The following is a 27,625-nucleotide window of genomic DNA, read 5'->3' on the forward strand; positions in this document are numbered from 1 at the left end:
TAGGTTACAAACAGACTGTGGCTTATGTATTCTGTCCCCTCCATTGCAGCAGATCTCAGCCAGGGATGTGACGAGACTAACAATCCACTTCTGCATTTCTAGAAAGCCTTTTTATTGTCTCACATGCAGAGAGAAAAAGACGACAAAGGAAAGTAGAGAGAAAGGGTAAAGAAGATGTTGAAAGCGGATGCACTGTGTACTGACTGCTTGGGGCATGGGGGTCTAACTCTCTGTCCTGGGACAACATGTCTGTGATTTCCTTTACCATCATGGCCCTAAGAAAGGATGGCCAGTGAAGGCCTTCATGTGAAATATCCGGGGGCACTGAAGACAGATGGGCGCACAGCATACTCTGTTCAGGAGCCTTCACTGTTTGCCTAGAGATAAAAGAAGTCTTCTCAGTCAGCACATCCCAAGAAGGAGAGGGGTCAACATAACACATGTGCCCAGTGTACCAGAGATATTGGGTGCGGTCTGTGCTGGGACTAGGTGGGGTGGGGGTCTCTGTTGGTGCCCATCCTGCAGACCAGCATCCTCTTTTCTTCATAGGCTTCCATCTTTCTTCTCAAGATAGAGAGCATGTAGCCCTAGGTAGATATTACCTGCATGAAGTCTGCTGAGGGTTGAGGACCTGCCCTAGGGGTTGCATCCTCTTTCCTCTGGGTACACTTACAGCAACTTAACTAAGGGACAGATTCAAGAGGGCCCTAAAGGAACCATGGGGGCCTGACACCTCTGCTCCTCTCAGCCCAGTGTTTCCCCTCCCCTCGTCTGCTTTACACCTCTCCCAGCTCCCTCAGGCCAGCATCTCCTCCTGAGTGTCCTTTCAGGGTCATGTTCTCCGCAGGGTCATCACTAGTCATTGTATTTGGTCCTGATGTCAGCCATGGTGTCATTTTTCTTGTTGTGCTGCTTTTCTGAGGCCTAGGTTTATTTGGTACAGATCAGAACCTGCTTGTCCTGGTGGCAGAATGCTGAAGGGTTATTCTCTGGCCCCTTTGTCCTCTAAGGGAGTCTAGCTCACATGATTAGCAATATGTCAGGGGACCAAAGGTCAGGGGAGGAAAGGTCAGGCGTGTGTCCAAGGCACAAGACCAGTGAAATGTTAGGGGAGAAAAGACTACCCTGGGGGCAAGGTCCTTGTTTTCCCAGTTTGCCCCTTGCTTTCTGCCCTTGCCTTCTGTACCTGGCCCATTGTCCTTGCTCTGTTCATGTCTATCTAACTGCCTACCACAGCTGTTAGCTGATTTCAGGGAGAGAATCTAGCAGTGCTAAGTTCAAATCCTGGCTGTGCCATTGCTCAGCTGGATGGCCTTAGGCCACTGGAAGCTCTTGGAGCTTTGGCTTCCCTGTCTGTAGCTCGGGGATGGCAGTGACTACAGGGTACGACTGCACTGATAGAGCATTTGCATGCATTGCCCAGTCCACAGCCTCCTTGTCTCATTCAATCCTTACCAGAACCGCACAGGTAAGATCCAATTACTGACTGCTTGTTGATGAAGAAATTGAAACATGGAAAGATGATGTGGCCAGTAAGCACTTTTACTTTTCAGGCTTCTTGCATGGAGAGGAGAACCTGGAGGCATAAGGCCAGTGGGACTGGGGTCCAGCCCTGTGCCCTCAGCCCCTTCCTGCTGAGATAACAGGATGGACCCAGCAGTAGCCAGGCCTCATTTCCTGTGCCCTCTCCAAGAATATAGGGGAGAGAGAGAGTGCAGGGTGGCAGGTGCCAGGGACCTGCATTGGGATTTCCATTGTAGGAAACCAAGGTAGCCCCTGCACTTGTTCCTCCTTGCCACACCCCGGACAGGTTGACCTTGGAGTGTTGAGAGGTGTACAGGTTCCAGGAACAACAAAAGGGCCTGAGGAAAGAGCAAAGCATATGCCTGGAGGTTGTTGCTCCTGCCCTGAGCCGCCTGCCTCTGCACACTGCCTGGATTCCCACCGTCTGGGTTCCTGCCCAGCCTGGCAGTGCCTGGCCACTGCTCCTCCTACCACAACCCCACCATTTCCTGCACCATGCCTTTCTGCCCCATCAGCCATCTGAAGAGCAGGAGGCATTTGCCCAGGAATAAGTGGGGAGCCAGGGTCAAGGGTAGACTTCAGGGATACCAGATCAGAGGATGATTAATACTTGAAGGGCAAGTGGCTTTTGGTGGCTCCAAGTGGATTAAAAGAAATGAGTGAAGACAGGAGGACACATAGGCAGAGTTTACCCCTGCTCAAGTTCAGCCTGGTGCACCTAGGGATGGGCAGTAAAGCCCAGCTGGCTTACAGGCATTGTCCAGAGCTGGCACCACACACAAGGGCAGTCTCAGGACATCTGAGGGTGGTCTTCTCTCCTCCCACTGTAGCCCAGTCTAGGCAACTATAAAGCTGTCCAAGCTGGTAGCCACCAGCCAGATGTGGCTACTGAGCACCTGAAATGCGGGTAGTCCAAATTCAGATGTGCTGTTAGTACAAAATACACACCAGATTTTGAAGATTTAGTTTTATATAGCTCAGTAATTTAGTTTTATATATCAGTAATTTGTTTATTTTTGAAGTATATTTTATCAATTATGCTATTACAGTTGTCCAATTTTTTCTCCTCTTTATTTCCCTCTGTCCTGCACTCCCCTCCCACCAGCATTCCCCCCACCCCTTAGTTCATGTCCATGGGTTGTACATATAAGTTCTTTGGCTACATTTCCTATTCTATTCTTAACCTCCCCTTGTCTATTTTGTACCTACCATTTATGCTTTTTATTCCCTGTACCTTCCCCACCATTGTCCACTCTCCCAGTCTCCACTGTTTACCCTCCATGTAATCTCTATTTCTGTGATTCTGTTCCTGTTCTAGTTGTTGCTTAGTTTGTTTTTGATTTTTTTTAGGTTCAGTTGTCAATAGTTGTGAGTTTGTTGTCTTTTTACTGTTCATAGTTGTGATCTTCTTTTTCTTAGATAAGTCCCTTCAACATTTCATATAATAAGGGCTTGGTGATGATGAACTCTTTTAACTTGATGTTATCTGGGAAGCACTTTATCTGCCCTTCCATTCTAGATGAAAGCTTTGCTGGATAGAGTAATCTTGGATGGAGGTCCTTGCCTTTCATGACTTGAAATACTTCTTTCCAGCCCCTTCTTGCCTGCAAAGTTTCTTTTGAGAAATCAGCTGATAGTCTTATGGGAACTCCTTTGTAGGTAATTGTCTCCTTTTCCCTTGCTGCTTTTAAAATTCTCTCGTATCTTTAATCTTGGATAATGTCATTATGATGTGCTTTGGTGTGTTCCTCCTTGGGCCCAACTTCTTTGGGACTCTCAGAGCTTCCTGGACTTCCTCGAAGTCTACTTCCTTCACCAGATTGGGGACGTTTTCCTTCATTATTTTTTCAAATAAGTTTTCAATATCTTGCTCTTCCTCTTCTTCTTCTGGCACCTGTATGATCCAGATGTTGGAATGTTTCAAGTTGTCCCACAGTTTCCTAAGCCTCTACTCATTTTTTTGTGTTCTTGTTTCTTGATTCTGTTCTGGTAGAATGTTTCTTCCTTTTGCTCCAAAACGTTAATTTGAGTCCCATTTTCCTTCCCTTCACTGTTGGCTCCCTGTATATTTTTCTTTATTTCACTTTGCATAGCCTTCATTTCTTCCTTTATTTTGCAACTGTACTCAATCATTTCTGTGAGCATCCTGATTACCAGTGTTTTGAACTCTGCATCTGATAGGTTGCTTATCATTGTTTTGTTTAGTTTTTTTTTTTCTAGAGCTTTGATCTGTTCTTTCATTTGGGCCATATCTCTTTATCTCAGCAAATCTGTTATGCAGTGAGGAGCAGAGCCTTAGATATTCATCAGAGTGGGGCAACTGAAGTCCGCTGCGTTGTGGTACTGTCTGTGGGGAAGGGTCAGAGAGGGAACAATACCACTTGCTTGGCTCTTGGCTGGCTTTCAGTCACTTCTCCTGCTACCCACAGCAAATTGGGCCCTTCTGGTGCTAATTCCTGGGTGGGTTGGTTTGTGCATGTTCTAGAACCCTGTGGGTGTCTCCAACAAACTCTGCTGTGAGGCTGGGAGTTTCTCCTGCCATAAAAATTCACAGGTTTTTACAGCAGAGGCTTTGAGGCTTTCTTTTCCTGTGCTGGAACTCTGTCTCATTCCCCAATTGTTCCTCCAGGTTTGTCTGCATGCAAATGTGAGACCACAAGCCCTACCTCTCCTGCCCAGTCCCCCACCTGCCACCTTGATGCATGTCCTCTCCTCCTTGGCTGCCCATCCACCCCTCCTACCAGTCTGGATGAATGTTTCTTCTTTAACTCCTTGGTTTTCAGACCTCCATACAGTTCGATTTTCTGGTAGTTCTGGTTGTTTTTGTTTTTAAATTTGTTGTCCTTCTTTTGGCTGCTCAAGGAGGCAAAGTCTATTTATCACCTATGCCTCCATCTTGGCTAGAAGTTTTCAGTAATTTTTTCTTCAATGAAAGGGAAACTTTATTGAGGATCTGGGGTCACGGGGTTCAGGAATAAAGCTATCCTGTGGGTCAGGGAGGTGGTAGAAGGGCCTTATTGAACCTTCTTCTTGGAGTGCAGGTTGTTGGTGTGGCCACACTTCTTCTCATGGCCATTGACCATGCAAGGGTGCCAGCAGAAGTAACACTTGCAGCAGATCATCCTGTTGCAGTTGTTCTTGTGGGCGAGCTGATGTACGGAGGGCTCAATGAGGCCACCCCATAGACGAAGCACCAAATGTCAGGTGGACTCTTTCTAAATGTTGTAGTTTGAAAGAGTGCAGCCATCCTCCAGCTGTTCACCTGCAAAAATCAGATGCCACTGAGGTCACTATGCTAAATGAAATGAGTCAAATAGAGAATGACAAATACTGTGCATGTTCTCACTTACATGTGAATCTAAAAAACATAACAAAAACAAACAAAATGAAGCTCAGTCTGTATTTCAGGAGGAACACAGTCAGGAGGAACACACCAAAGCATATCACAATGACATTACCCAAGATTAAAGATAGGAGAGAATTTTAAAAACAGCAAGGATGCCCTCCTTGTCTTGGATTTTAGCTTTGACCTTCTCACTGGTGTTGCTGGGCTCATCCTCAGGAGTGATGGTCCTGCCAGTCAGGGTCTCACCAAGATCTGTGTCTGTGTCTGTGTCGGCTGTGTCTCCACCACCTCACTGAGAAGAAAGAGATGTATCAGTAATTTTTTATTGTGTTGAAATGAATGAAAGTATTTCAGATGTAGTAGGATAAATAAAAGGTATTATTCAAAAATAATTTCACCTATTTATACTTTTTAATGTAGCTACTTAAACATTTAATCATACATGGGGCTCGAATTATATTTTCATTGAACTACACTACTCCAGAGAGCTGTATCCCTCTACTTGTCCTTCATCTCTGGGAATACTTTTTGGGGCCCCCTCTAGAGCTCCCTGCTCCCCTGGGCAGCAAATAAAATGATTGTGGGTCCTGTGACAAATCATACATTGCAGCTGGTGTCACCTTTAAATAGTTACTTCCTTTAATTTCAAAACACTTTCTGTAAATCCTGGTAGGGGCAGACTAATTCAGATATTATCTTATTAAGTACATCAGACAAACAACTTTTTCACTGGATTGTCATGCAGTGAGTCTCATGGGCTGCAGTGGTTTACAAAATACTTTTACATATATCATTTAGTGTTATTTCTTTTTATTATGAAAAATTACATATAGAACAGTTGAAAGACAGAAGTTCTTGTTCTGGAACGCTTGCTGGGACCTGCTGCACTTTGGAGTTACTTTCTCTCCCCTAAAAAGTCACTTGCATGGATGTAAAGAGACTCACAAAAGAAAGCTTTTAGATTCAGGAGCTCAAAGGGGAAGATAGCCCAGCTGGGAACAAGAAAAGCTGGGCTGGCTTGAATAAGCAGAGCAGGGTCCAATCAGGAGCCAGACTGCCTGGGGCCATAGTTCACTGGTTATACAGCTTGGGCATGCTTCTGACATCCTTGGGCTTCAGTTTTTCCCACTTTGTTTATTTTTTATTGAGGTATAATTGATACAAACATTGTATTAGTTCCAGGTATCCAACATAATGATTTGATAATAATATATAGGGTGAAATGATGGCATTAAGTCTAGTTAACATCCATCACCATGCATAATTATAGAATTTTTTTCTTGTGAAGAGAACTTTTAAGATCTGCTCTCTCAGCAACTTTCAAGTATGTTATATGTTATTATTAACTATAGTTATCATGCTGTACACTACATCCCCATGACTTTTTTTTTTTTCATAACTGGAAATTTGTACCTTTTGCCTCACCCCCTGTCTCTGGAAACCACCAATCTGTTCTCTGAGCTTCATTTTGTTTGTTTTTGTTATTATGTTTTTTAGATTCACATGTAAGTGAGAACATGCACAGTATTTGTCATTCTCTATTTGACTTACTTCATTTAGCATAGTGCCCTCAGGGTCCATTCTTGTTGTAGATGGCAATATTTCATTCTTTTTTATGGCTGAATAACATTATACATGTATCATGTTTTCTTTATCTATTAATCCATCAATGTTTCCAAGTCTTGGCTGTGGTGAATAGTCCTGCAGTGAACATGAGGGTACACATATATTTTTGAGTTATGCTATTGCTTCCTTCAGCTAAATACCCAGAGGCTGAATTGTTGGATCATATGGTAGTTCTGTTTTTAATTTTTTGAGAAACCACAATTCTGTTTCATAGTGGCTGAACCAATTTACATTCCCACTAATGGTGAACAAAGGTTCCCTTTTTCCACATTCTTACTAACACTTGCTATCTCTTGTCTTTTTGATGACAGTCATTCTAACAGGGGTGAGGTGGTATTTTGTGTTTTGATTTGTATTTTCCTGATGATTAATGATGTTGAGCATCTTTTCATGTACCAATTGAGACCATCTGTATGTCATCTTTGGAAAAATGTGTGTTCAGATCCTCTGCCCATTTTAAATATGATTGATTTTGTTTTTACTATTGAGTCATATGAGTTCTTTATATATTTTGCATATTAACCCCTTATCACATACATGATTTACAAATATTTTCCCCATCTTTTCCTCAGAAATGAAGATAATGACACCACTTCCCCTGTGAATGTTCACACTTATAAATTTCCTCAGTTCGTTAACTTCATGCCTACTTTTGAGTGAGTGCTCTGTCTGTGCCAGCCACCAGGGTTCTGCTGCTGCTACTATTAAACTTTCATCCATCACAGATTCTGTGATGCCCTCCCATGCCAGGCACTGCCCCATGTTCTGCAGGTGCTTGTAAAATAGACAGAGTGGGGGTGGATCAAAAGTAAAAAGTATAAATAAGCAGGTCATAAAAACAAAATACATGTGTACTGGATTGTGATATAGCTATGGAAAAATTAAGGTCAAGGAGGGGCATGGGTGGTGGTGGTAGATGTGGAGTGAGGTGTACATAGAGGTAAATAGAGCAGCAAAAAGATTCCCCAAGAAGGTGACATTTGAGGGAAGACCTGACAAGATAAGGCCAGTTGTGTCAGTATCTAGGATAACTGCTTTCCTGGCAATAGCAAGGGCAGAGCAAACACAGGAACATACCTGGTTTTTCCAGGAATAATAAAGAGCAAAGAGGAGAGCATCAGGAAGTCAGAGGAGTGTGGAGGATACTGGCCAGCAGGATCCATCCCTGCTGCGGATGCTCATCGAAACACGAGAAAAACACACAGAGACAATCAGATCCTGTGGGGAAATAGGGACGAAACGGCCACTCTCTCTAGTGGAGAGTGCCATGGCCACCCTCTCTAGTGAAGAGCACCCTGAGTCGCCACCTGAGTAGGCTTTTATTAAGAATACAGATACCATTTGTGGATTACAGTCTGGCAGGGAAGATCAAAAGGAATAGGTAGTTTTCAAAGGGACCGACAGAACTTCTGCTGGGATTCTGGGCAGAGTTTGGGGTTTTATCACTTAAAAAGACTACAGGACCTAAAAGGTTAGTTTCTTTTCCTGCCCATGCCTTCATATTCTAATTCAATGACACCCTCCAGCAAGCAGATCTCACAGGATCTTGCATATCCTATGTCGCAGGCCTGATTACCCCTGGGGTCTGCCGACTCTGGTCTGGACTGCACTTCCCCTGTTATTTCTGCAGGCCTGAGTCGGGCAGAGGAGACAAAGGCAGCCAGGAGACTTGGATTTCTCACAACTAAGAACAAGGAACTCAGGCTTTGACAAAGCCGAGGGGGCAGGGGTCGATGTTGATCACCCCTTCATTTCCACAGCCCCCAGTCTCTTCCCAGAAGCCTCCACGTGATCATGCCTGCCTTAGACAATTCCCCCCATGGGAAATCTTACCCATCACTGGCTAACTGATCAAGCATAGGAGGCCAGGCACAGAACAGGCAGCATTCATGCCAGGGAAATAAGTTTTGTCTCCTTAGTGGCTCCTGGTTTAGAGGTCTCTCACTCAGCCTAAGTCGCCGGAGGTTACAGCTTCCTGAGACCAGGCAGGGCAGACTCCAACAGAGGAACAGGGGTGAGGGGATGAACAGCTTGGAAGACCATTGCAAGGACTTTGTTGAGGCAGCAGTGGTCATGGCAGGATTTTGAGCTGATATGTGCTGGTTTGGGTCTTAACTAGGTCACTGACTTAGTCCCCTACCTAAAACATCCACAAAAGAAGATAAAATGTAAGAAACATGTTTTTTAAGACACTGAACATTGGGCAATGACAGGCTTACTGCCCTGAGAAAGTCTGCAGTCTATGATGCAGGAAAAGGAAACCCAAGTGGAGATCACAGGGCTTCATGAATTAAGAAGACAGCTTGGAGATGGGAGATACCAATGTGTCTAGAGTTTTCAAGATATAATACCAAGGGAAAAAGAGCTGCTCAGAAAGAAAAACTCCCTTGGGAACTCATCACCACATGCATGTGGAGAAATTCCTGATTTTATTAATCTCAAAAAAATCCACAGTTTTTTGTTTTAGTGACTTTGTTTATATTTTTGTCTTTATTGTTCTGGTTAATGAGCTCTTTTCTAAAGGGCTAGGTAGCAAATATTTTAGGTATTAGTTCATATGGTCTGTGACACATGACACTGTGATGCTCTGAAGCCAGCATGATCCTGATACCAAAACCAACAAAGAAAATGGTAGACCAATATCCTTTAGGAATATAAATTAAAAATCCTCAACAAAATTTTAGCAAATTTAATTCAACAATATATAAAAAGGATAATATATCATGATCAATCAGGATTCCAGGAATGCAAGGTTGGTTTAAAATTTGAAAATTTGTCAACATAATTTATCATATTGATAAACTAAAAATATTCATGCAATATCTCAATACATACATAAAAAGCAATTGGCAAAAATCCAATATCCATTTCTGATAAAAAAAAAAAAGAAATAACACTCAGCAAATTGGAAATAGAAGAGAACTTCCTCAACCTGAGAAAGGACATTGACACAAAAAAACCTATAGCAGGTATGCTTAATGGTGAAAAACCAAATGCCTTTGCCATAAGATGAACAAGACAAGGATGTCCACTCACTCCACTTCTATTTAACATTGTATTTGAGGCTGTAGTCAGTGCAATGAGACAAGAAATACAAATAAAAGTTTCCAGATTGGAAAGTAAGAAGAACTAAAACTGTCTTTATTTGCAGATGGTGCGATTGCCTATGTAGGAGCACTGGCAAGTCAACAGAGGAAGGATAGTCTGTTCAACAAATGGTGCCAGAACAACTGGGCAGCCACGTGCAAAATTGGACAAACTCCAATTCCTATCTTGTACCATATACAAAAACTAACTCATAGACCTAAATATAAGTCCTAAAACTATGGAACTTCTGGAAGAAAACTTTTATGACCTTGGCTTAGGGAAAAATTTATTAAATACAAAACCAGAAGCACACTCAATAAAAGAAAAAGGTGGGTAAACTGGGCTTCATCAAAATTAAAAACTTCTCCTCTTGGAAATACACAGTGAATAGAATAAAAAGAAAAAGCACAGACTGGGAGAAATACTTACAAAGCATGTATCTTATAAGAGACTTGTATCCAGAATAGGTAAAGGACTCTCAGATCTCAATAATAAAAAGAAATGAACAACACTTTTAAATAATGGACAAATGATTTCAACAGATATTTCACCAAAGAAGATACATCAATGGCAATTAAGTACATAAAAAGATGTCCAACATCATTAGTCATTATGTGAAATGCAAATTCAAACACAATGCTGTACTGCTATGCACCCATTATAATGGCTAAAAGTAAAAAGGCTGACAAGACCAAGTGTTGGTAAAAAAGTGGAGGAACTGGAACTTTTGTATGTTGCTGATGGGACTATAAAGGGTGCAGTTACTTTGGAAAGCAGTTTGTGGCAATTTCTTAAAAAATTAAACATATGTATATAACATATATATGAGAGGGGACCCCAAAAAACAGAATTGCCTTTTGGAGGATGGGCCTTTTGTAGTACAACTGCCCCCTACTAGGTGAGTGTTCTAGGAGCCCATCTGTATCAATGTACCAGCTGGTGTTGTTGTGAGAGGCTGCATTCAGCCTCAGTGAATTTTTTTTAAAAGACTCTTGTAGTGCATTGCCCATTTCATGATGGGTGATTTACAAGTGCACCTGCCCACACGGTGTTGAATGTTCAGCAGTTTTTGACTAAAAACAGCATGACCCCCTTGCCCCACCCTCCTATTCACCTGATCTCATCCCTAGTGACTTTTTTTGTTTGTTTCCCTGGGTGAAAAATGCCCTCAAACAGAAATGTGTTTTCTGTGTGGAAGAGGTGAAACAAAAAATGGTAGAAGCAGTAATAGGCATTAGTTCAAAAACTGTTTGAGAAGTGGAAAAAACATCTTGATAGGTGTATTGCATCAAATGGAGAGTGCTTTGAAAGCAACTGAAATTTAAACATGTAAGAATAAATACACAATTTTTATAAGTAAATTCCTGTTTTTTTGAGTCCTCCCCCAAAATAAGCATGCATACATGAAAAATACACTAAAAGTCAAGGGCACAAGCTTGGAGCATCATGAGAGCAGGACTATGGGTGCTAGTACAGATGGATTTGAGAGTATCTGTCAACATCTGGGCATGGCAGGTCCAAGTGTGTAGATGAAGTTTGTATGAAGCCTATACGACTTAGGTGGCCCTCTTTGGGAAAAAGAATTGCAAAATTAGATATTCCAATTAGGTACAAACTTCAGTATTCATTTAGAACAAACAAGTAACCACAGCAAGTTCTCAAAGCCAAGGATCTCTAAGTCATCTTGAAACTCTTTTCCAGAAAAGCTTTCTGGTGGTATCCACCTTCCCATCCCCCACCTGGACCACTCAGACATTTCAGCCCTCGCAGTCCATGCAGAGCCATTGTTGTCACCTCAGTGGCAGTGCCCACAACCCACTCATGACCCCAGCAGCTGGCTGAGCTGTGGGGTAGCCTGTGTTTTCAGCAGGTCCACACTACCTATTGGGCTTCAGGCTGTGTTATTGCTGCTTCAAGCTGTCTTCCTCTTCACCTCTGTAGCTCTGCTGCTCAGTGGCTGCATGGACCCAAAGGAGCAGGGCTGGATGTGTAGTGATGGGCCCAGGAAGGCACCCTAGGGTTCAGGCAGTCTTGTCTTCTTGCTCACCACCTTCCTGAACTTTGGGTCCCACTGGAATCTCCTGCTTCCCACCTAGCTCCCTGCACCCCCTCAGTGAGGATGCATCCCTTCCCCTGCTCCAGCTCTCAGAGCAGCCTAGGCAGCTTCCCCAGTCCTCGGTGGCATTGCTGTGACCACAACAGCCTGACCCCAACAGGCCACCTTGTTCGTGAAGGATGGTGGGAACATGCAGTGGGTCAGATCCCAGAGCTGGGAACTTTGAATCCCTGACTTTACTATACATTAGCTGTGTGAATTCAGGCAAGTTCTTTAATCACCCTGTGCTTCAGTTTCCTCTTCTGTAAAATGAAGCTAGTAAAAGTATTTCCCTCAGCATTGCCTATGAAGGTTAAAGAATCCTAGGAAGGCAGGTGTGTCTGTCAGCTTTGTTCATTTAAGTGTCTGCAGCTTATAAAAGGGTCTCAGGCAGGTACCAGTGCTCAGTAAGCTCTTACTTCTGTGTGATCTCTGTTCTGGGGCTGCAGCCTCCAGTAAGGATCATCTTGGGTGTCACAGTTGTCCCTACTGCCATTCTGTCTCCTTGGGAACACGGGTCCTTGGGCCTCACCCCACCAGCAGACAACCCTGATTAGGGTCTGAGGCTCTGTGATCTTATGCGAGTACATAGGTGAGTTACATATGGTGTGATGTTGGAGGAGGGGGGTGCATCAAGACAAGATCGTTCTAGAAAGTTCTTAAATTGCCTGTGAAGTTCAGTGTAAATTGTTTTATCTATATTCCAGAGATTAACTCATTTGCATGTGAAAAATGAAACATTTACACATGAAAACACGAGAACCACTGAAGTTACTATAGGAAAAAGTCGGTTCAGAAATAGAGCTCTCCCATCTTGTGCCTTCAGATGTGAGCAGGGACAGGTGCAGAATTATGGAATTTTACTCTGGGTACTGAACTTCTCCACTGGCCTCTAATCTGCATGCTTTTAAAAGTAGTGCCCCAGGGTGATTTTAATAATTCTGATTCGATACAGAAAAATAAGACTGAGGGAGAAAAGAAACCCTGAAGTGTCACAAAGACAGATATGTGAGGTGTGAAAGGAATAGGCTGCAAAAATAGAACCCAGAGTCCAGTTCTTGCTGAAAGGTTTTGGAGAGACAGCTTTCTCACAGCCCAGGGAATAAAAAGCTAACTGGTTTGGGGGCTGGAGAGAGTGCTGTGAGAGAAGGCACCTTGTGTCTGCACAAGGGTCCCTGTAGTAAGCCTGCGTCTCCCTGTCTTGCAGATGCCGGGGAGCGGGAGAAGGTGCCGGCCAACCCTGAGGTGCTCCTGCTCATGGCCAGTTCTCAACGTGACATGGAGAACTGGGTGCAGGCCATCCGCCGGGTCATCTGGGCCCCATTTGGTGGAGGTACTGCCCATAGCCTGCATGTTCACCCTCTAGAACCCTTGCATCCAGGTAATCATTCCCCTCACCCCACACTGGACCTACAGGACCCCTCTTGCTCAGGACTCCCTGGCTGTGTCCCATGCTTCTTAAGGCAGTCAGGCACTGTTGTCCTCTTCTGCATCAGGCCCTCAAGAGCTGTCCCTCAGGTGCACCAAGCAGACCCTGGCAGTGGAAATCAGGGTCCCTTTTCAAAGGCATGCCATCCTCCAACCACATAGTCCTGAGCCTTTTGCATACTTGGTGCTCAGCATCAGACCCCTGCTGGGTGCTTCAGGTGGATGAGTTCTGCACAAAGGCCAGAAGTTAGCACCCACAGGGTCATATCAGATGCCTAGGTACAGTATCTTTCTCTCTGTGGCACCTGCTACAGCTGCAGAGGTCCCTTGCACTGCTCACAAAATCTGCCCCCATCACTAATTGGAAAACCAGTAGTTCCCATTTAGGCACTTCCTCCTTTATTTATAACATTTATTGAGTGTCTAAAATGTACTAGGTTTTGTTCTAGACACCAGGAGTTTGGTGGTAAACAAAGTAAAAGTAGGTGATGCCACTACCCTCCCTTCCTCTGCATTGAACTATGGGAGACAGAATTAGGCAAGTTAAATGTCACATGATGTCCAGCAGAGAGAAACTGCGATGAGCAATATAAAGCTAGGTGGAAGGACAGAGGTGGCATTGCATTAGTGGTTGTAACCCAGCCAGCTTAGTAGAGTCGCCAGGAAAATGCAGGGGAACAGCATTTAGGCAGAGGGACCAGCAGTGCATCGGCCCTGAGGTGGGACTGATTGAAGCGTACACAAGGAATCTCAGGAAGGCCAGTGGGTCTGAGGGAGAGAGGACAGGAGAGTAGAGGACCTGGGATGACAGAGGTCATGAAGGCCTGGGAACATGGTGGAGATTTCAGGGAGGGCTCTGAGCAAGAGACAGATATGACCTGACTTAGGTTTATAAAAAGAGCTCTCTGGGCTGCCATGTTAAGTGTAGACCATAGACAAAGGTGGACATAACAGTCTGGGACAGTCATGGGACAAGGGCCATGGGGACATGGACTGGTGTGGGAGTGGAGAAGACTGTGAAGAGTGGGCAGTTGTAAATGTGTTCTGAAGGTGGAGCTGCAGGGTTTTGCTGATGATCTGGACATGGGGTGCCAGAGAAAGGAAGGATGACTCCCAGCTAGGCAGTTGCTGTTTCTGTACATTGGTGTCTAAGAAGTAATCATGAAAGGAGCTTTTAGAAGGGATCACCACTCCTGCTGGGCTGGGGCCACCAACTCCCTGCTGAATGGGTGGACCAGGGGCCCTGGGATGCTGAGGTTCTGACCACAGGAATCATGGAAGTCCTCTGTCTCCCCACACAGAGTTTAATTGGCTCTGACTCCACACAGAGGCAAAAGTTTATCTTTTCGGGCTCACAGCACACCTCTAGATCATGCAGACACCACAGGCTGAGCCCCTTCCTTCACTCCTTACCTCACCAGCTCTCCTCTCCCATTCCTGGCTATATAGTTCCTGACCACCTTTCATGCAACCACACGTCTCTTATGTGGAAGAGTCAATATAACTTTGAAAGTCAGAGTTTCTTTTCTGGACTTCATAAATGGCCTCACACTGTTAGCCACAGCCTCCTGCCCACTGCTGATGGCAGCAAATATGACCCCAGCTGAACTGCTTGGGAGGACCCAAGCTCACCCAGGGATTTTTGCATCCTCTGTGGGCTTTCTTTGGTGCAAGGTGGTTAAAAGTGAACCAACAAAACAGAATAGAGCCCAGAAGTAGACTTCTATATAGCTGGACTTTGCTTTATGCCAGGTGATGCCTTTGAACATTGGAAAAATGAGAACATAGCCATGATGTTGGGTGAAAGACTTTTTAAATGAATTAAAAGAATCATTAATCTTTGGGAAAAGATTGACAAATTATACCATATAGAACAGGGGTTTCGAAAGTCATTTTCACAGGGGACCACATCAGCCTCGTGGTTGCCTTCAAAGGGCCGAATGTAATTTTAGGGACTGTATAAATGTAACTGCTCCTTAACAGTTAAGCAAGAGCTTGGTGCTGCCGCTGGGTAGAAACAAGGTGCCAGGCTGGATAAAACAAGGTGGCCCATGGGCCTTGTGTTTGCCACCTGTGATATAGAATGAAGAGTATCTATTCTTTAAAAAATAGATTGAGAAAATGAAAAGATAAGCTACAGGTTGGAAGAAGGTACTTGCTACATATACAACCATCAAAAGACTCACTCCTCAAACTCTTGCAAACCAATAAGGCCAAGATAGACAAGCCAGTAGAAACATAGGCAAGAGACTTGAACAGCCACATTGCAGCAGAGGAAATCCTGTGACCAATGAATACATGCGGTAACCTCAGTAGTAATGAGGTTTCCTTAGGGAAATGCAGATTAAACCACAACACGATCCTTCCACTCATCCACCTGCATGACTAAATGAAAGGGACTGTACATTCCAAACAGTGATGAGAATAGCAGGTCACAGACAGTTGCATATATTGTTAGGCAAGTAGTTAGTTGGCAGTATCTGCAAAAGTCGGTGCATGCCTATGTTTGAGCGATTCCACTACTAGGCATGTTCCAAAGAGAAATAAGGGCACAGGTATGCCAGGAGACTCATACACATCACATGTTCACAGCAGCCTTATTTATTAAGATGGCTTGATGACAAATAAATAGGATTTATTCTACAAGAATGAAAATGAATTAATTACAGCTCTACCCAACATACCTGAATCCTGTGGGACTTGGGAAGCCTAAAAATGTGCTTTATGATCCCACTTATATAAAGTTTATAAGTTGAAAAATAGGGCAGAAGTAAAATACATATATTATTTATGGTTAGGTAATTAGGAAGCAAAAATATAAAGACAAGCAAAGAAATGAATACCATAGAAGTCAGGATGGTAGTCATAGTTACACAGGTGTTCATTTTGCAATTATGTCTTTTTGTGCATATTTTACTATATAACAAAATTTAAAAATAAAAAAGAAACTACAGATCAAAGAGTCTAAGTAATTATGCAGGATGACACAGCTAGTCAAGGGACCAGAGCTGAGAAATGAGGGCTGATGTTCTGAGCCCAAAGGCTGTGCTTTGTCACAACCCATGGAAGACTTAGTCACACTTGGTTTGCTTACTGGCCCCTGCCCTATCCTATCTCTTATACTCTTCTCTCTTCCCTTCCCTCCCCTTCCATTCTCTCTCTCTCTACCTCTAAAGCTCTAGCTCTGTCTATCCCTATCTCTATCTCACCTTCTTTCTCCTTCTCCCTCTGTCTCTGTGTCTCTCTCACTGCTTATTAGAGTGAGAACCCTTTGCAGAATTCCACATAGAACCCAGATTTGCCCCTCTTCCAGCCCCTCTCCCACCAGTATTTATTAGACTTCTCAGGCTGCATGCTGAAGAACTTGCAGGAATTAAAAAAGGACCTGTCATCAAAAGTGCTCATCTCCTTTCTACAATGATAGAGGAAATGCAGAAATCCCAGGGTTAGTGATGGCAGACATGTCTGGGCAAGCATGGGCACTCACAGGTGGGCTCAGTCAGCTTCTGGAGGTTTCCTGGCAAAGCTGTTATTAGCCTGGGTTCCCCCAAAAAGGAAGCATAGAGAATCAGTCCTTCTTTCGCTGTTTTGTAACAGAGCCCAAGACCCTTTTCAAGCATATTTGTTTTGGCAGAGAGCAGGCCACCTCTGACAGACAGAAATGGGCAGCATGCCTCCTACAGTTAGAGAGCCTGAGTGTCCCTACAGAGAAAGCTGGGTCAGGCCAGTGGGTTAGAAGAGCCTGTTACTGCTAATGGCCTACCTAGGGTGGCCCAGACTGTGGTGCCCTTTGTCTGGGCATTCATTAATTCATTCCTTCATTCAACCAGCCATTCACTCAAGAATGTGTTCTAGGGACTAGGGATATAGCAATGAGCAGGAAAGACAAGGTTCTTGACCTCATGGAATGCAAGTTCTATTAGAAGAGACAGATAAACAAGATAAGTAAACTCATTGTAGCTTAGATGGTAAGGAGCTCAGTGGAGAAAGATGAGGTAGAGAAGGCAAGCAGGGGTGATGGAAGAGGGGGCAGAGGTTAGGGACATTTGAGTAAAGGAGATGAAAGAGTGAATTAAACCTATACCTGGGTGAAGAGTTTTGGAGACAGAGGCAGGAGTGTGCAGAAGAGGAACAAAGAAGCCACTGTGGCTGGAGCAACATTTGTGAAGGGGCAGAGAGCAGGAAATAAGTCAGAGAAGTCATGGAGTAGTAAATAAGCAGGGCCTTATGATCATAGTGATGCCTCTGGCTTTTCCTGAGTAAGGTGCTGCCCTTGACAGGTTTTAAGCACAGGAGTGGTAGAGCCTGACTCAGGTCTAAAAGAATCCCTGTGGCTGCCATGCTGAGAAAAGATAAAAGAATGCAAGGATGAAACAGAGAGACCAGTTAGGAACTTATTAGACAGTTATACAGGTGCGAGATGATGGCAGCTTGGCCCAGGATGGTATTGGTGATGAGAAGTAATTAATTTGTGATGTATTCTGAAGGTACAGCCAGTTGTATTTCATTCAAATGGAAGAAAGTCATAAGAGAATGAGAGATGTCAAGGTAATTCTGAGATGTTTTGATCCAAGCAACTGGGATGATTAGTTATTAACTGAGATGAGAAAGACCACACATAGGAAGTATATTTGTTTGGTAGGAAGAATGAGAGTTTGCTTTGGGGCTTAGTCTGAGATACCTATGAGAAGCTCAAGTTTAAATATCAAACAGGCAGTTAGACATTTAAGTCTAGAGATTAGGGCGAGAGGTCTGGGTTGGAGAGAGAATGTGTGTCACTGACATGCAGATGGAGTTTGAAGTCATGAGGTTGGTTGAGACAACACCAAGCCAGTATAGGGAGAACCAGAGCAGAGTCTTGAGCTGCTCCCCAGTAAGAAGTTGGAGAGCAGAGGATAAGCCAACAGAAGGAGTTGGGAAGAGGCCCAGTGAGGGAGGGGAGCCAGGAAATGGGGTCCCTAAAAAATTCAGCAAGATTAGAAGAGAGTATCTAAGGAAGAAGGAGCAGTGATTAGCTACTCCATGCACTGCTGATACATCAGTCAGAAGAGAATGGACACTGAGCACCTTGAGATTGGTCACTTGAACAAGGGAGGTTTTGGTGGAAAGCTGGAGATAAAGCTTGAAAATAGTGGGTATGAGAAAGGATAAGAAGTAGGGAACAGGAGTGTGAGCATAGCCAGCTCTATCCAAAAGTTTGCTGTAAAGGGAAAGAGAGATATGGGACAGTAGCTGGAGGAGGAAGTAAGGTAGAGGGTTTTGTTTATTATTTTTCCTTAGTTAGAAGAAAAACAGCAATGCAAAGGATTGATGGTATAGGAGAGGCAGAGAAGAATTGCTGGAGTACCAATATTTCTTGTGGATATAGGTGAAAAAATGCTCCACACACTACTAACAAATTGAATCCAACAATATATGAAAGGATTATACACCGTGACCAAATGAGATTTTTCCCAGAAATGCAAGGACAGTTTAACACCAGAAAAATCAATTAATATGTCAATAGAATAAAGGACAAAATCCACATGATTGTCTCAATAGACCCCAAAAAAGCAATTGATAAAATCCAGCACCCTTTCATGGATAAGAACACTCAATGTTTTAGGGGTATAAAGGAACTTCCTCAATCTGCCAAAAAGCCTCTACAAAAAACATACTTAATGGAGAAAGACTGGATGCTTTTTCTTTAAGAAGGGAATAAGACAAGGATTCTCTTTTACCATTTCTATTCAGCATTGTATTGGAAATCATAGTCAGAGCACTTAGTCAACAAATTGAAATAAAATGCTTCCACATAGGAAAGAGGAAAGTAAAAGTATTTATATTTATAGGTAACATCATTTTGTATATAAAAAAATCTTAAGAAATCCACTAGAAAACTATAAAAAATTCAACAAGATTGCACAACACGAGTTTAGCATACACAAGCCAATTGTATTTCTATACAGTAGCAGTGAACGAACTGAAGATAAAATCAAGAAAACTTCATTTACAGCCCTGACCAGGTACCTCAGTTGGTTAGGGCAACATCCTGACATGCCAAGGTTGTGGGTTTGACACCTGGTCAGGGCATATGCAGAAAGCAACCAATGAATGAATGAATACATAAGTGAAACAACAAATCTATGTCAGTCAGTCTGTCTGTCTCTCTCGCTCTCTCCTCCCTCTATCAAAATCAATTTTTAAAAGTTAAAATAAGAGAAAACTTCATTCACTATCACATCAAAAAGAATAAAATAGGAATAAAATTAACAAACAAAATACAAAGCTTAATACTCTTAAAATGACAAAACATTGTTGAAAGAAATTAAAGAAGACCTAAATAAATGGAAAGACATTCCATGTTCATGGATCAGAAGACTTGATATTGTGAAGAGGGCAGTCCTCCCCAGTGGTTCTCTGGATGTCTCTGCCCAGCTCCAGGGGGCTCCATCAGGAAGCACCACCCAGCCAGCTCTCTGAGAGAGAGGAAAGAAGGGAGTCACAGGGTACCCAGCACTGTCTGCCTTGCATGAGTGAGTCCTTGCCTGCAAGCTCTCAAAGGTGAATCCCATATCCATAGGAAGGTGCTTAGTAAAGCTGGTCTCATTGATGTGTGAGAGGAGAGTGAGCACAGTTTTCAGCACCAGGCTGCAGTCTGGGTATAATCTGGCTCTTCTCCTTGCTTCTTTGCAACCCTGGGCATGCCACTTATCCTCTCTGTGCCCTTGTTTGCAAAATGGGAATAAAAATATTTTCTTTGCAGGATTGTCCTGAGAATTAAAAGAGAAAATGGGTGCAAAATACTCAGTCCTCTCTTAGTACTAAATAGCCCTCATCTATTCAGAAAACACAGAGCACCTGCCATGTGCAGGTGGGGGATATGGCAAGGAAGAAAAGAGATCAGAAAAAGCCTCTATCCTACTCCCCAGGACAGACAATAGCAAGGAGAGTCCATTTCGTGGCACAGAGCAGTGGTTCTCAAAACTAGTTGGCCTCAGAATTACCCAGAGGAAATACTGTAAAAATGGACTATTAGCTTCACCCACAGTTTCCAACTCACTTGGTGTGGCCCTAGATTTTGTATTTCCAAGTAGTACTGGTCTGGGCCCACATTTTGAGAACCATGTTTTAGGTGGTGAGTTCTACTGAAAGAAAAAAAAAAAGAGTAGTTTTAAATACAGTGGTGAGGCAGGCTGAATGCGAGAATGACATTGAAACAAAGTCTTAAAGAGGTGAGAATGGGCCAGGGCAGTGCCACTGGAAGTTGTGCCAGACCAAGGCCACAGCTCAGGCAAGAGCAGCAAACATCTGATGTAGCCTTGAGCCAGCACCGAGGAAGGTAGGCAGGAGTAAGGGAGGACCAGGGCTAGATGGGAAGGGGCCTGATGGCTGAGGCTTCATGGGCCCTTGTAAGGACTTCAGCTTTTACTGGTAAGTGAAATGGGGAAGGGGGCACTGGAGGGCTTTGAGCTGAATGACATAATCTCGTATGTAGTTTAAAAGGACTACTTTAACTGCTGAGCAGAGAGGGACAAGGGGAAGCCCAGAGACATATATGTAGTAATCCAAGCAGAGACAGCTGCACTATGGTGGGTAGTAATGGAAGTGATCAGATTCCACATCTATTCTGAAAGCATGTGGGTATGAGGGAAAGGGAACTCCAAGGGGTCTGGCTGAGCACCAGAAGGACACAGCTGTCATTAACCAAGAGGGGAAGGCTCAGCATAGAGCATGTTTGGGAGGTTGGGGCAAGACTGTAACTCCTTTGAACATGTTTGAGTTTAAGATGCCTATTAGTCATTGAACCAGTGAAGATGCTGAGTGGGAAGTTATATACAGGAGGCTGAGGGGATGTGTATGTAACATTAGTGCTCAATAACTGGTAGCAAGGTAACTATCTCACCTATAGGCTAGCAAACTGCTGAGCAAAACCCAGGATCTATTTGTCGCAGTCTTATGGGCAGCAGCATGGAGTGACAGTCCTGGGCCAAGGAGCCTGGTCTAGGGATGGTGTCCCTGCCCAGAGGGACCCAAGGGGTCAGGCAGCAGACCTGCAATGGCTATCAGAGTCTAGCTGCCCAAAGGCCAGCTGTGTGGCTCATGTAGGCCTCTGACTTTCCTCTGACCTACCAGAGCCAATCCTCCTGCCTGAGGTTCCTCAGAAACCATGGGAGGTGGGGATGTGGAGGAGACAAATGCAGCTTCCAGAGGCCACAGGGCAAGACACTTAACATGGAGAAAATCCCAGCCTCAGGACAACTTGGAGAGACAAACACAACCTTGTTAGTCTGCTAGTAGCAGTCATTATTTGCTGGAATGCTATCTTTAAATGGAAGTCCTCAAGGCTCAGTCAGGTTCAGAAAGCAAGGTCGCTGGCCCCAGCCTGCCAGTGGCAGAGCCTGAGATCCCAGTGGACCACTTCTCCCCATTACTGCTTGCACCATACCCCAGCTCTTATGGGAAATTCAAGAAGAGAGTTTTAACTTCCAGTTCCTCTGAATGTTCACATAGCAGGCCAGAGGGCCTGAGCCTTTCCTGGCAGCCCATCCAAAAGGGGAGAGAAAGGACTATTGCTGATCTGGACTGGGCTTTGGGTCACCAAACCAGCAGAAAGAGCACTGAAGCTTGATTCTGGTGCCCTCAGCCCTTTCTAATAGGCCCTGTGGGTCCAAATACCAGGTGGAAGAAGAGATACCCTATAGGCCTTGGACCCCATCTCATATCAGCTTGGTCCCAGGCTCTGCAGGCAGATCTAGCCTCTTCTGGGCTTAGGGGTTGGTTCACAACTGGTTCCCTGCACTGCCCCAGAAGCCTGTGAGCTTGGAGCCTCAAGGCAGGGAAAATAGCCCCCTGCCACAGACCCCACTGACAGGAGCTATTTACTAGGAGAATAGGCAGAGAAATAGCTGTCCTATCTTGGGATAGCCTGGCAAGGCAGTGAGAGGGATTTACAGAGGGGTGCTCACAAGAGCTTCCGGTGCAACTCAGGATAACTGTTCAACTGCCTTTCACCCACCTTGTCAGACCTTTTGGTCCTTCTGCCCTCCCAGCGGCTGTGATGGGAGTGGCCTTTCAGCATGGCCTGCCTGGCTTCAGAGTGTGCTAAGTAGAGCTCAGATCACAGTCCAGGGAAGAGCTCATCTTGGTCACTGCTGAGATGAGTCCAATGTAGGGCATGTGCCAGTGACGCTGCACAGTGCCCTGGTGACACAGCCGAAAGGGGAGAAGTTGGGCAGAGGTAGCTACTTGCCAGAACAGCTGATGTTTACTCAGCATGTCCCCCTGACAGGCTCTGCATCTCGATTGACCCTCACAGCAGTCCAGTGAAACCTGTCCTGGTATAGCCCCTTTACAGGTGAGGAGACAGCAGTGGGCGAGGCTCAGGTGACCTGTCCAGGTCACAGAGAAGTAGACAGGAAGCTCACTTTCTAACGCAGGCCTGAAGGAGCTCAGAGCTTGGGTGCTAGAGGCCTGCTCTGAAGAGTAGGATACCAGGAGGCCACCTGGGGCCCTGCAGCCAGTTCTCTGGCCCTCAGCTTCCTCCAAGTGGCCATGGTTCTCCTGGGGAAAGAAGGAGGGATCTCATGCTGCCATGTAATGCTCTCACTAGAGATTGTTGTATCAAAATTGTATTGTAGAGGGGCAGAGAGGCCCAGAGAGGTTCAACAACTTGCTTAACAGCACACTGCAAGCTGGGAGCAGGGGCAGTCTGCCTCCAGTGTCAGCCTGCCTGTGGATTCCCTGTTACCAGGCAAGCTTCAGAGCGCCTGAGCCTCTGGATCTGAGCTGTCTTGGTGGGGGGGCAGTAGGGGGAAGTGTCATGGGGAAGCAGTCCAGGCTGAGGAAAGAGGCTCTCCCTGAGGTCATGGGCCCAGGGTCTGCAGTACACACAGTTCAGAAACAAGGGCCACCCCCAGCTGAAGAGGTCATTTGTCACCATGTGCTTGTGTGAAGGGACAGATCCTTAGCTTCTCAGCAACCTGGCCCTGCCCCAAGAAGACAATTTTATTACTACCTCTACACACCCACCCCCAACAGGCCCCATGGCTAAAAATTACCCTCAAGGTCTATTGGGTGCTTGACAGTGAATGTCATTCCAGAGCCTTCTAACTGGGAGGCAACTGCAGACTTTCATCATTGGGGGATCTAGGTGAGGGTGCAAGGGGTTCCCTAGAGACCAGCAGGTCTAACTCAATGATCACACAGGTAGGAAAACTGAGGCAGGAGAGGAGAAAGCAACTCAGCACAACGGCCCCCTGAGAGTCCCACCTACCCCTAAAGTGGGTACCTTGGCTGAGCCTGAGGACCCTTCTCTTTAATATACACAGAGTTGCTCAGACACTGTGGGTCCCTGGGCCATGTGATCCCCAGGCTTTCCTGGCAGGCTTAAGGCAGGGCATTCCTTGGCCTGTGGCCCCTAGCACTGTGAACTGTCCTTTCTGTCATTATGTTTACCTGAACTATGGGAAGGGAAAATACAGAGCCTCCCTCTTTGCCCCCTTCTCCTCCAAACCCTATACTAGTATCAGGGCCCAGACACCAAGAAACTCAGTTAATCAAGATAAATAATTTATTGTTACAGTTTTTAAAATGCAAATTAGTGCCCCAAAACTCCATTGTGTAAGTTTCATTGCTACTCTAACAAATTGCCACGAATTTATTCTCTCATTGTTCTGGAGGTCAGAACTGAGTCTTAGAAGCCTAAAATCAAGGTGTCAACAAAGCTGATTACTTACGAGGACTTCAGGGGAGAGCCTTTTTCTTGCCTCTTGCACCTCTAGAGGCTGTGTGGCCTCATCACTGCAATCTCTGCTTGCCTCCTGACACTGCCTCCTCTTCCACAGCTGACCTTTGAACAACATGAGGGTTGAGGCACCAACCTTCATGCAATTGAAAACCCACATACAACTTTTGACTTGGCAAAACCTGAACTACTAATAGCCTACTGTTGACTGTTGACTTACTGATATCATAAACAGTTAACACATATTTTGTATGTTATAGGTATTATATACTGTATTCTTACAATAATGTAGAGAAAATGTTAAGATAAACATAAGGGAGAAAAAATATATTTATAGTATTTATTTAAGAAATTGCTTATAAGTGGACTCTGGCAGTTTAAACCATGTTTAAGGGTCAACTGTATATTCAGATTTCCCTCTGCCTTCCTCTATGAAGTCCATCTGGATAAGCCAATGTAATCACTCCATTCTTAATTTAATCACATCTACAAAGTCCCTTTTACTAGATAATGTAACTTCGTTACAGTTTCTAAGGATTAGGATGTGGATATCTTTAGAGAATCTTTACTCAGCCTGACACATCCATGATAAACAAAATTTTAATATTTTATAAATGGAGTTTTTGCATTTTTATTTTTTTTTAATTTATTTATTTATTTTTAGAGAAAGGGGAAGGGAGGGAGAAAGAGAGGATGAGAAATATCATTGTGAGATGTGAGAGAGAAATGTGTCCCCTGACTGGGGATCAAACCTACAACCCAGGCATGTGCCCTGACCTGAAATTGAACCAGCAACGTTTTGCTCTGTGGGATGAGGCCCAAAGAACTGAGCCACACCAGTCAGGGCTAATTTGCATTCTAAAAAAATATTACAATAAAATTTTTACCTCGATTACTAAAGTTTTTGGCAACCACCTTAAATTGTTCACCTGTGGTGAGTGACTTACTTGCCTTACCCTGGTTTAGGCCCTGCTTAATAGTAAGAGCAAAAAGAGTGACCCTGCCCTGCACACTCTGCTTTCAGATGAGACCCCACCCTTCCAGCCTCAGGGCTCCCTTAACCCCCTCCCTTGCAGAGTTCTGCCCACAGGAAGGTCCTTCCTGTTTGGTGTTGCATGGCCCTCAGCTTTGTTTCTCTTTTCCCCCAGCCCCTCATGCTGTGTGCCTGGGACTGTGTACCCATCCCAGTGGCCCTAGTCCTTGAAGTATGGGATTGCGGGCTCTTTTCACAGAATGCTGCCTTTGTGAGGTCATAGGCTTTGCAGAAAGATCGTTTAGATTTAAATTGAAGATCTATCATTATCTGTGTGACCCTAGGAAAATGACACAACCTTTGTCAGCTTCAGCTGTGTCATCTGGAAAAAAATGGGACATTAATACTAGCTTCTCCGGACTGCATTGGATACTGTATGTTAATTCCTAAGCACCGCCCCTGCACTCAGTCCCTGGCGCTCTCAAGCGCTGGCCCTGAGAGGTCTGGAGCTCTGAACTCCAGCTCTTCCCAGATTAAGATCTGAGTTCATAAGTCTTTTGGCAGGGCGAGGCAGACCTAATTACCTGATCTTCCTGAACCTCCATTGCTCCACCTGGAACACTGCCTCCCAGTTTGCGGGGAATGGGAGCTCCTAACTCCAGTCCTTGGCCAGGACCCAGGACGGCGGGACCTATCATGGAATTTACTAGTTTTTCTGGGGTGCAAAATAACATGGGGTATTAGGAAAAAGGGGGAGCAGATGATCGAAATCGCCGATGTTCCACGGGTTTCAACTTTAGGCTTGGCATTTCAGGCATTCACAAGTCCCGGGCTCTTCCTCCCTCCCTCCAGGATCCCGGCCCGCGGAGGGCGGGCGGGCAGCGGGCAAGCTGCTACCTGCGTGCGTGCCGGGCATTCCTGCCGCCGCCGCACCTCCGCGCCGAGTCTGCCATGGGCCTGATGCCGGCCGCGCGGGCCTTCTACGGCTGCCGCTCCTGCCCGCGGCCGTGCTGCCGCCTGCCAGCCTGTTGCGCGCCCGCCGCCCCAGGTAGGGCGGGACAGGATGCGGGCGTCCAGGGCTGGGAGAGCAATTCAGTTAAACCCGAGACTGGCGAGGCGGGCGAGAGGAGCGCTAAGCTTGCGCAGCTGGGAGCTGGGGGAGTGCCGTGGTGCCCGCGCTGGACCCTGAGTCGCCCTGGGGGAGCGGACGCACTCGTATCCCAGGGCAGAGGGTGAGGCCGGGCGCCTGCTACCCGAGTGGGCGTCCTGCATGCGGAGATGAGAAAACAGCTCGAGGGCTTGCAGAGGACTCGCCTCCCCCGCCCCACCACTACTAGGGGACTGAGACCAAGCGGGGAAACGCGCCCGGGGCTTCCTACTCCAATCCCAGGGCTCGCCCACTTTTCCTTCCCTGGGTCTCAGAGTGCCCCCACTTCAGGGGCTGGCTCTGGGCAGACCCCCTCCCCCCAGGATGATGTTTGTCTCTCGCTTTTTTCTGTCTCCTGCGCTGACTTTAGCCTGTTGCTTGGCGAGGCCTGGTTGGGCAGGAAGAGCCAGGGAAAGGGTTTTCCACAGGAAGAATTTTTACAGCACATAGGCACAACTGCTGGAGTGATCGAAGGATGGGTTTACAAATGGTGGGTGGGTGCAGGGAATACAGCGCCTGCCCTGGGCAGTGGAGAAGAAACAAGGACGGATTACCCAAAGTTTGTGGATCTCTGGAGAGAATTTTAGAATTATTTTCCTCCTACCGTCCCTTCTGTGACTGTGCCCTTAGGGCAGGCCTTAGGGATCAGCTGGGGGATCAGTTCCAAGAGGGAATCCCAGCTGTCTCCCTTTCCTGGATGTGGGACTGGGGACAAGCAGAGCCCAGCCCTTTCCTTCCCCCAGGTCTCTAGGTCAAAAAAAGGCCATGTTTACCAAGTACCTGCTTCAGGGTGCCTGGTGTAGTAGGCACTCCCATAGCTGCTCACAGCTCCACAAAGTGGCAGTGGCCAATACTCAGAGAGGTTGAGGTTACGCAGGACAGGGATCTGAGCCAGCTGGCCACTTGGCTTGTAGGTTTTCTGCTCCGTATGGGATTCCAGGCTTTGTCAGAGGGCAACTGGAATGAATTGAGGCCCAGCCCAGCTCTGAGCCCTTCACCAGGTTCATCCAGAGGAAAGGCAGCCTCTGCCAGTTTTCTCTCCCTGGCAGAGCCAGTGCTTTGTGAAGAGCATGGGCTGGGACCTCGAGGAACCTGCATGCTGGCTGGGTTTCCAGGGATCTGAGATCTACTGGAGCTGGCTCTTGGCAATACTATCTCTCCAAAATGTGCCAAGAGGGCTGAAAGAATTCAGTGCAGCTGTTCTAGGCTTTACCAGGTCCTGCCAAAGAGACTCTGGGAACAGAATGGCATGCAAGGCCTCTGGGCTAGGGAGGCTATGTCCTGTTCACTGAGTGCAGGGGCCTCTAGTGGGAGGGAATAGTTGGGAAGGAAGCCTGGAAGGCTGAGTTGAAATGAGGCTTTTCCATGGGGCTCCCCAAGGCATCTCCCCTCCAAGGGTGGCAAGTGGGGCAGTGTGCTTGGGAAGCCTGCACTAGCTCTCATGCTCCGCATGACTATGCTGGGAATGTAGACTCAATCCCAAGGTCTGGCAGTGGGCAGGTAGCTGCCTAGGGAAGCTCTGAGAAGTTCCTAAGGCCCACTACTAAGGGTCCTGGCCTCTGTCCAGCCCCAGAGTGGCCTAGCCTGGTCCTCAACACCCAGAGGCACTATTCCCTCTTATTCAGGGCTCTGTCACCTGTGCTTAGCAGTGAGACATGTGGGTTTAAGATGTT

General features: G+C 45.7%; 1 protein-coding gene and 1 pseudogene across 2 annotated transcripts in view; one reads left to right on the forward strand and one right to left on the reverse strand.

Moving 5' to 3' along the window:
* ARHGAP22 (Rho GTPase activating protein 22) overlaps positions 1 to 27,625 on the forward strand; it is a 162,831-nt gene that overhangs the window by 120,442 nt on the left and 14,764 nt on the right. The window contains exon 4 of one of the 2 annotated variants that reach the window (XM_045842031.1): positions 12,886 to 13,011. In XM_045842031.1, the coding sequence (XP_045697987.1) occupies positions 12,886 to 13,011 (126 nt within the window). Of the gene's footprint in view, positions 1 to 12,885; positions 13,060 to 27,625 lie in introns of both variants that reach the window. The other variant, XM_045842032.1, reaches the window with a different exon arrangement.
* On the reverse strand, positions 4,539 to 7,258 carry LOC123821094 (annotated as a pseudogene).

The sequence above is a fragment of the Phyllostomus hastatus genome, unplaced genomic scaffold (assembly GCF_019186645.2).
Source record: "Phyllostomus hastatus isolate PE091 unplaced genomic scaffold, TTU_PhHast_1.1 phas_contig_38, whole genome shotgun sequence".
NCBI classification, from domain to species: Eukaryota; Metazoa; Chordata; class Mammalia; order Chiroptera; family Phyllostomidae; genus Phyllostomus; species Phyllostomus hastatus.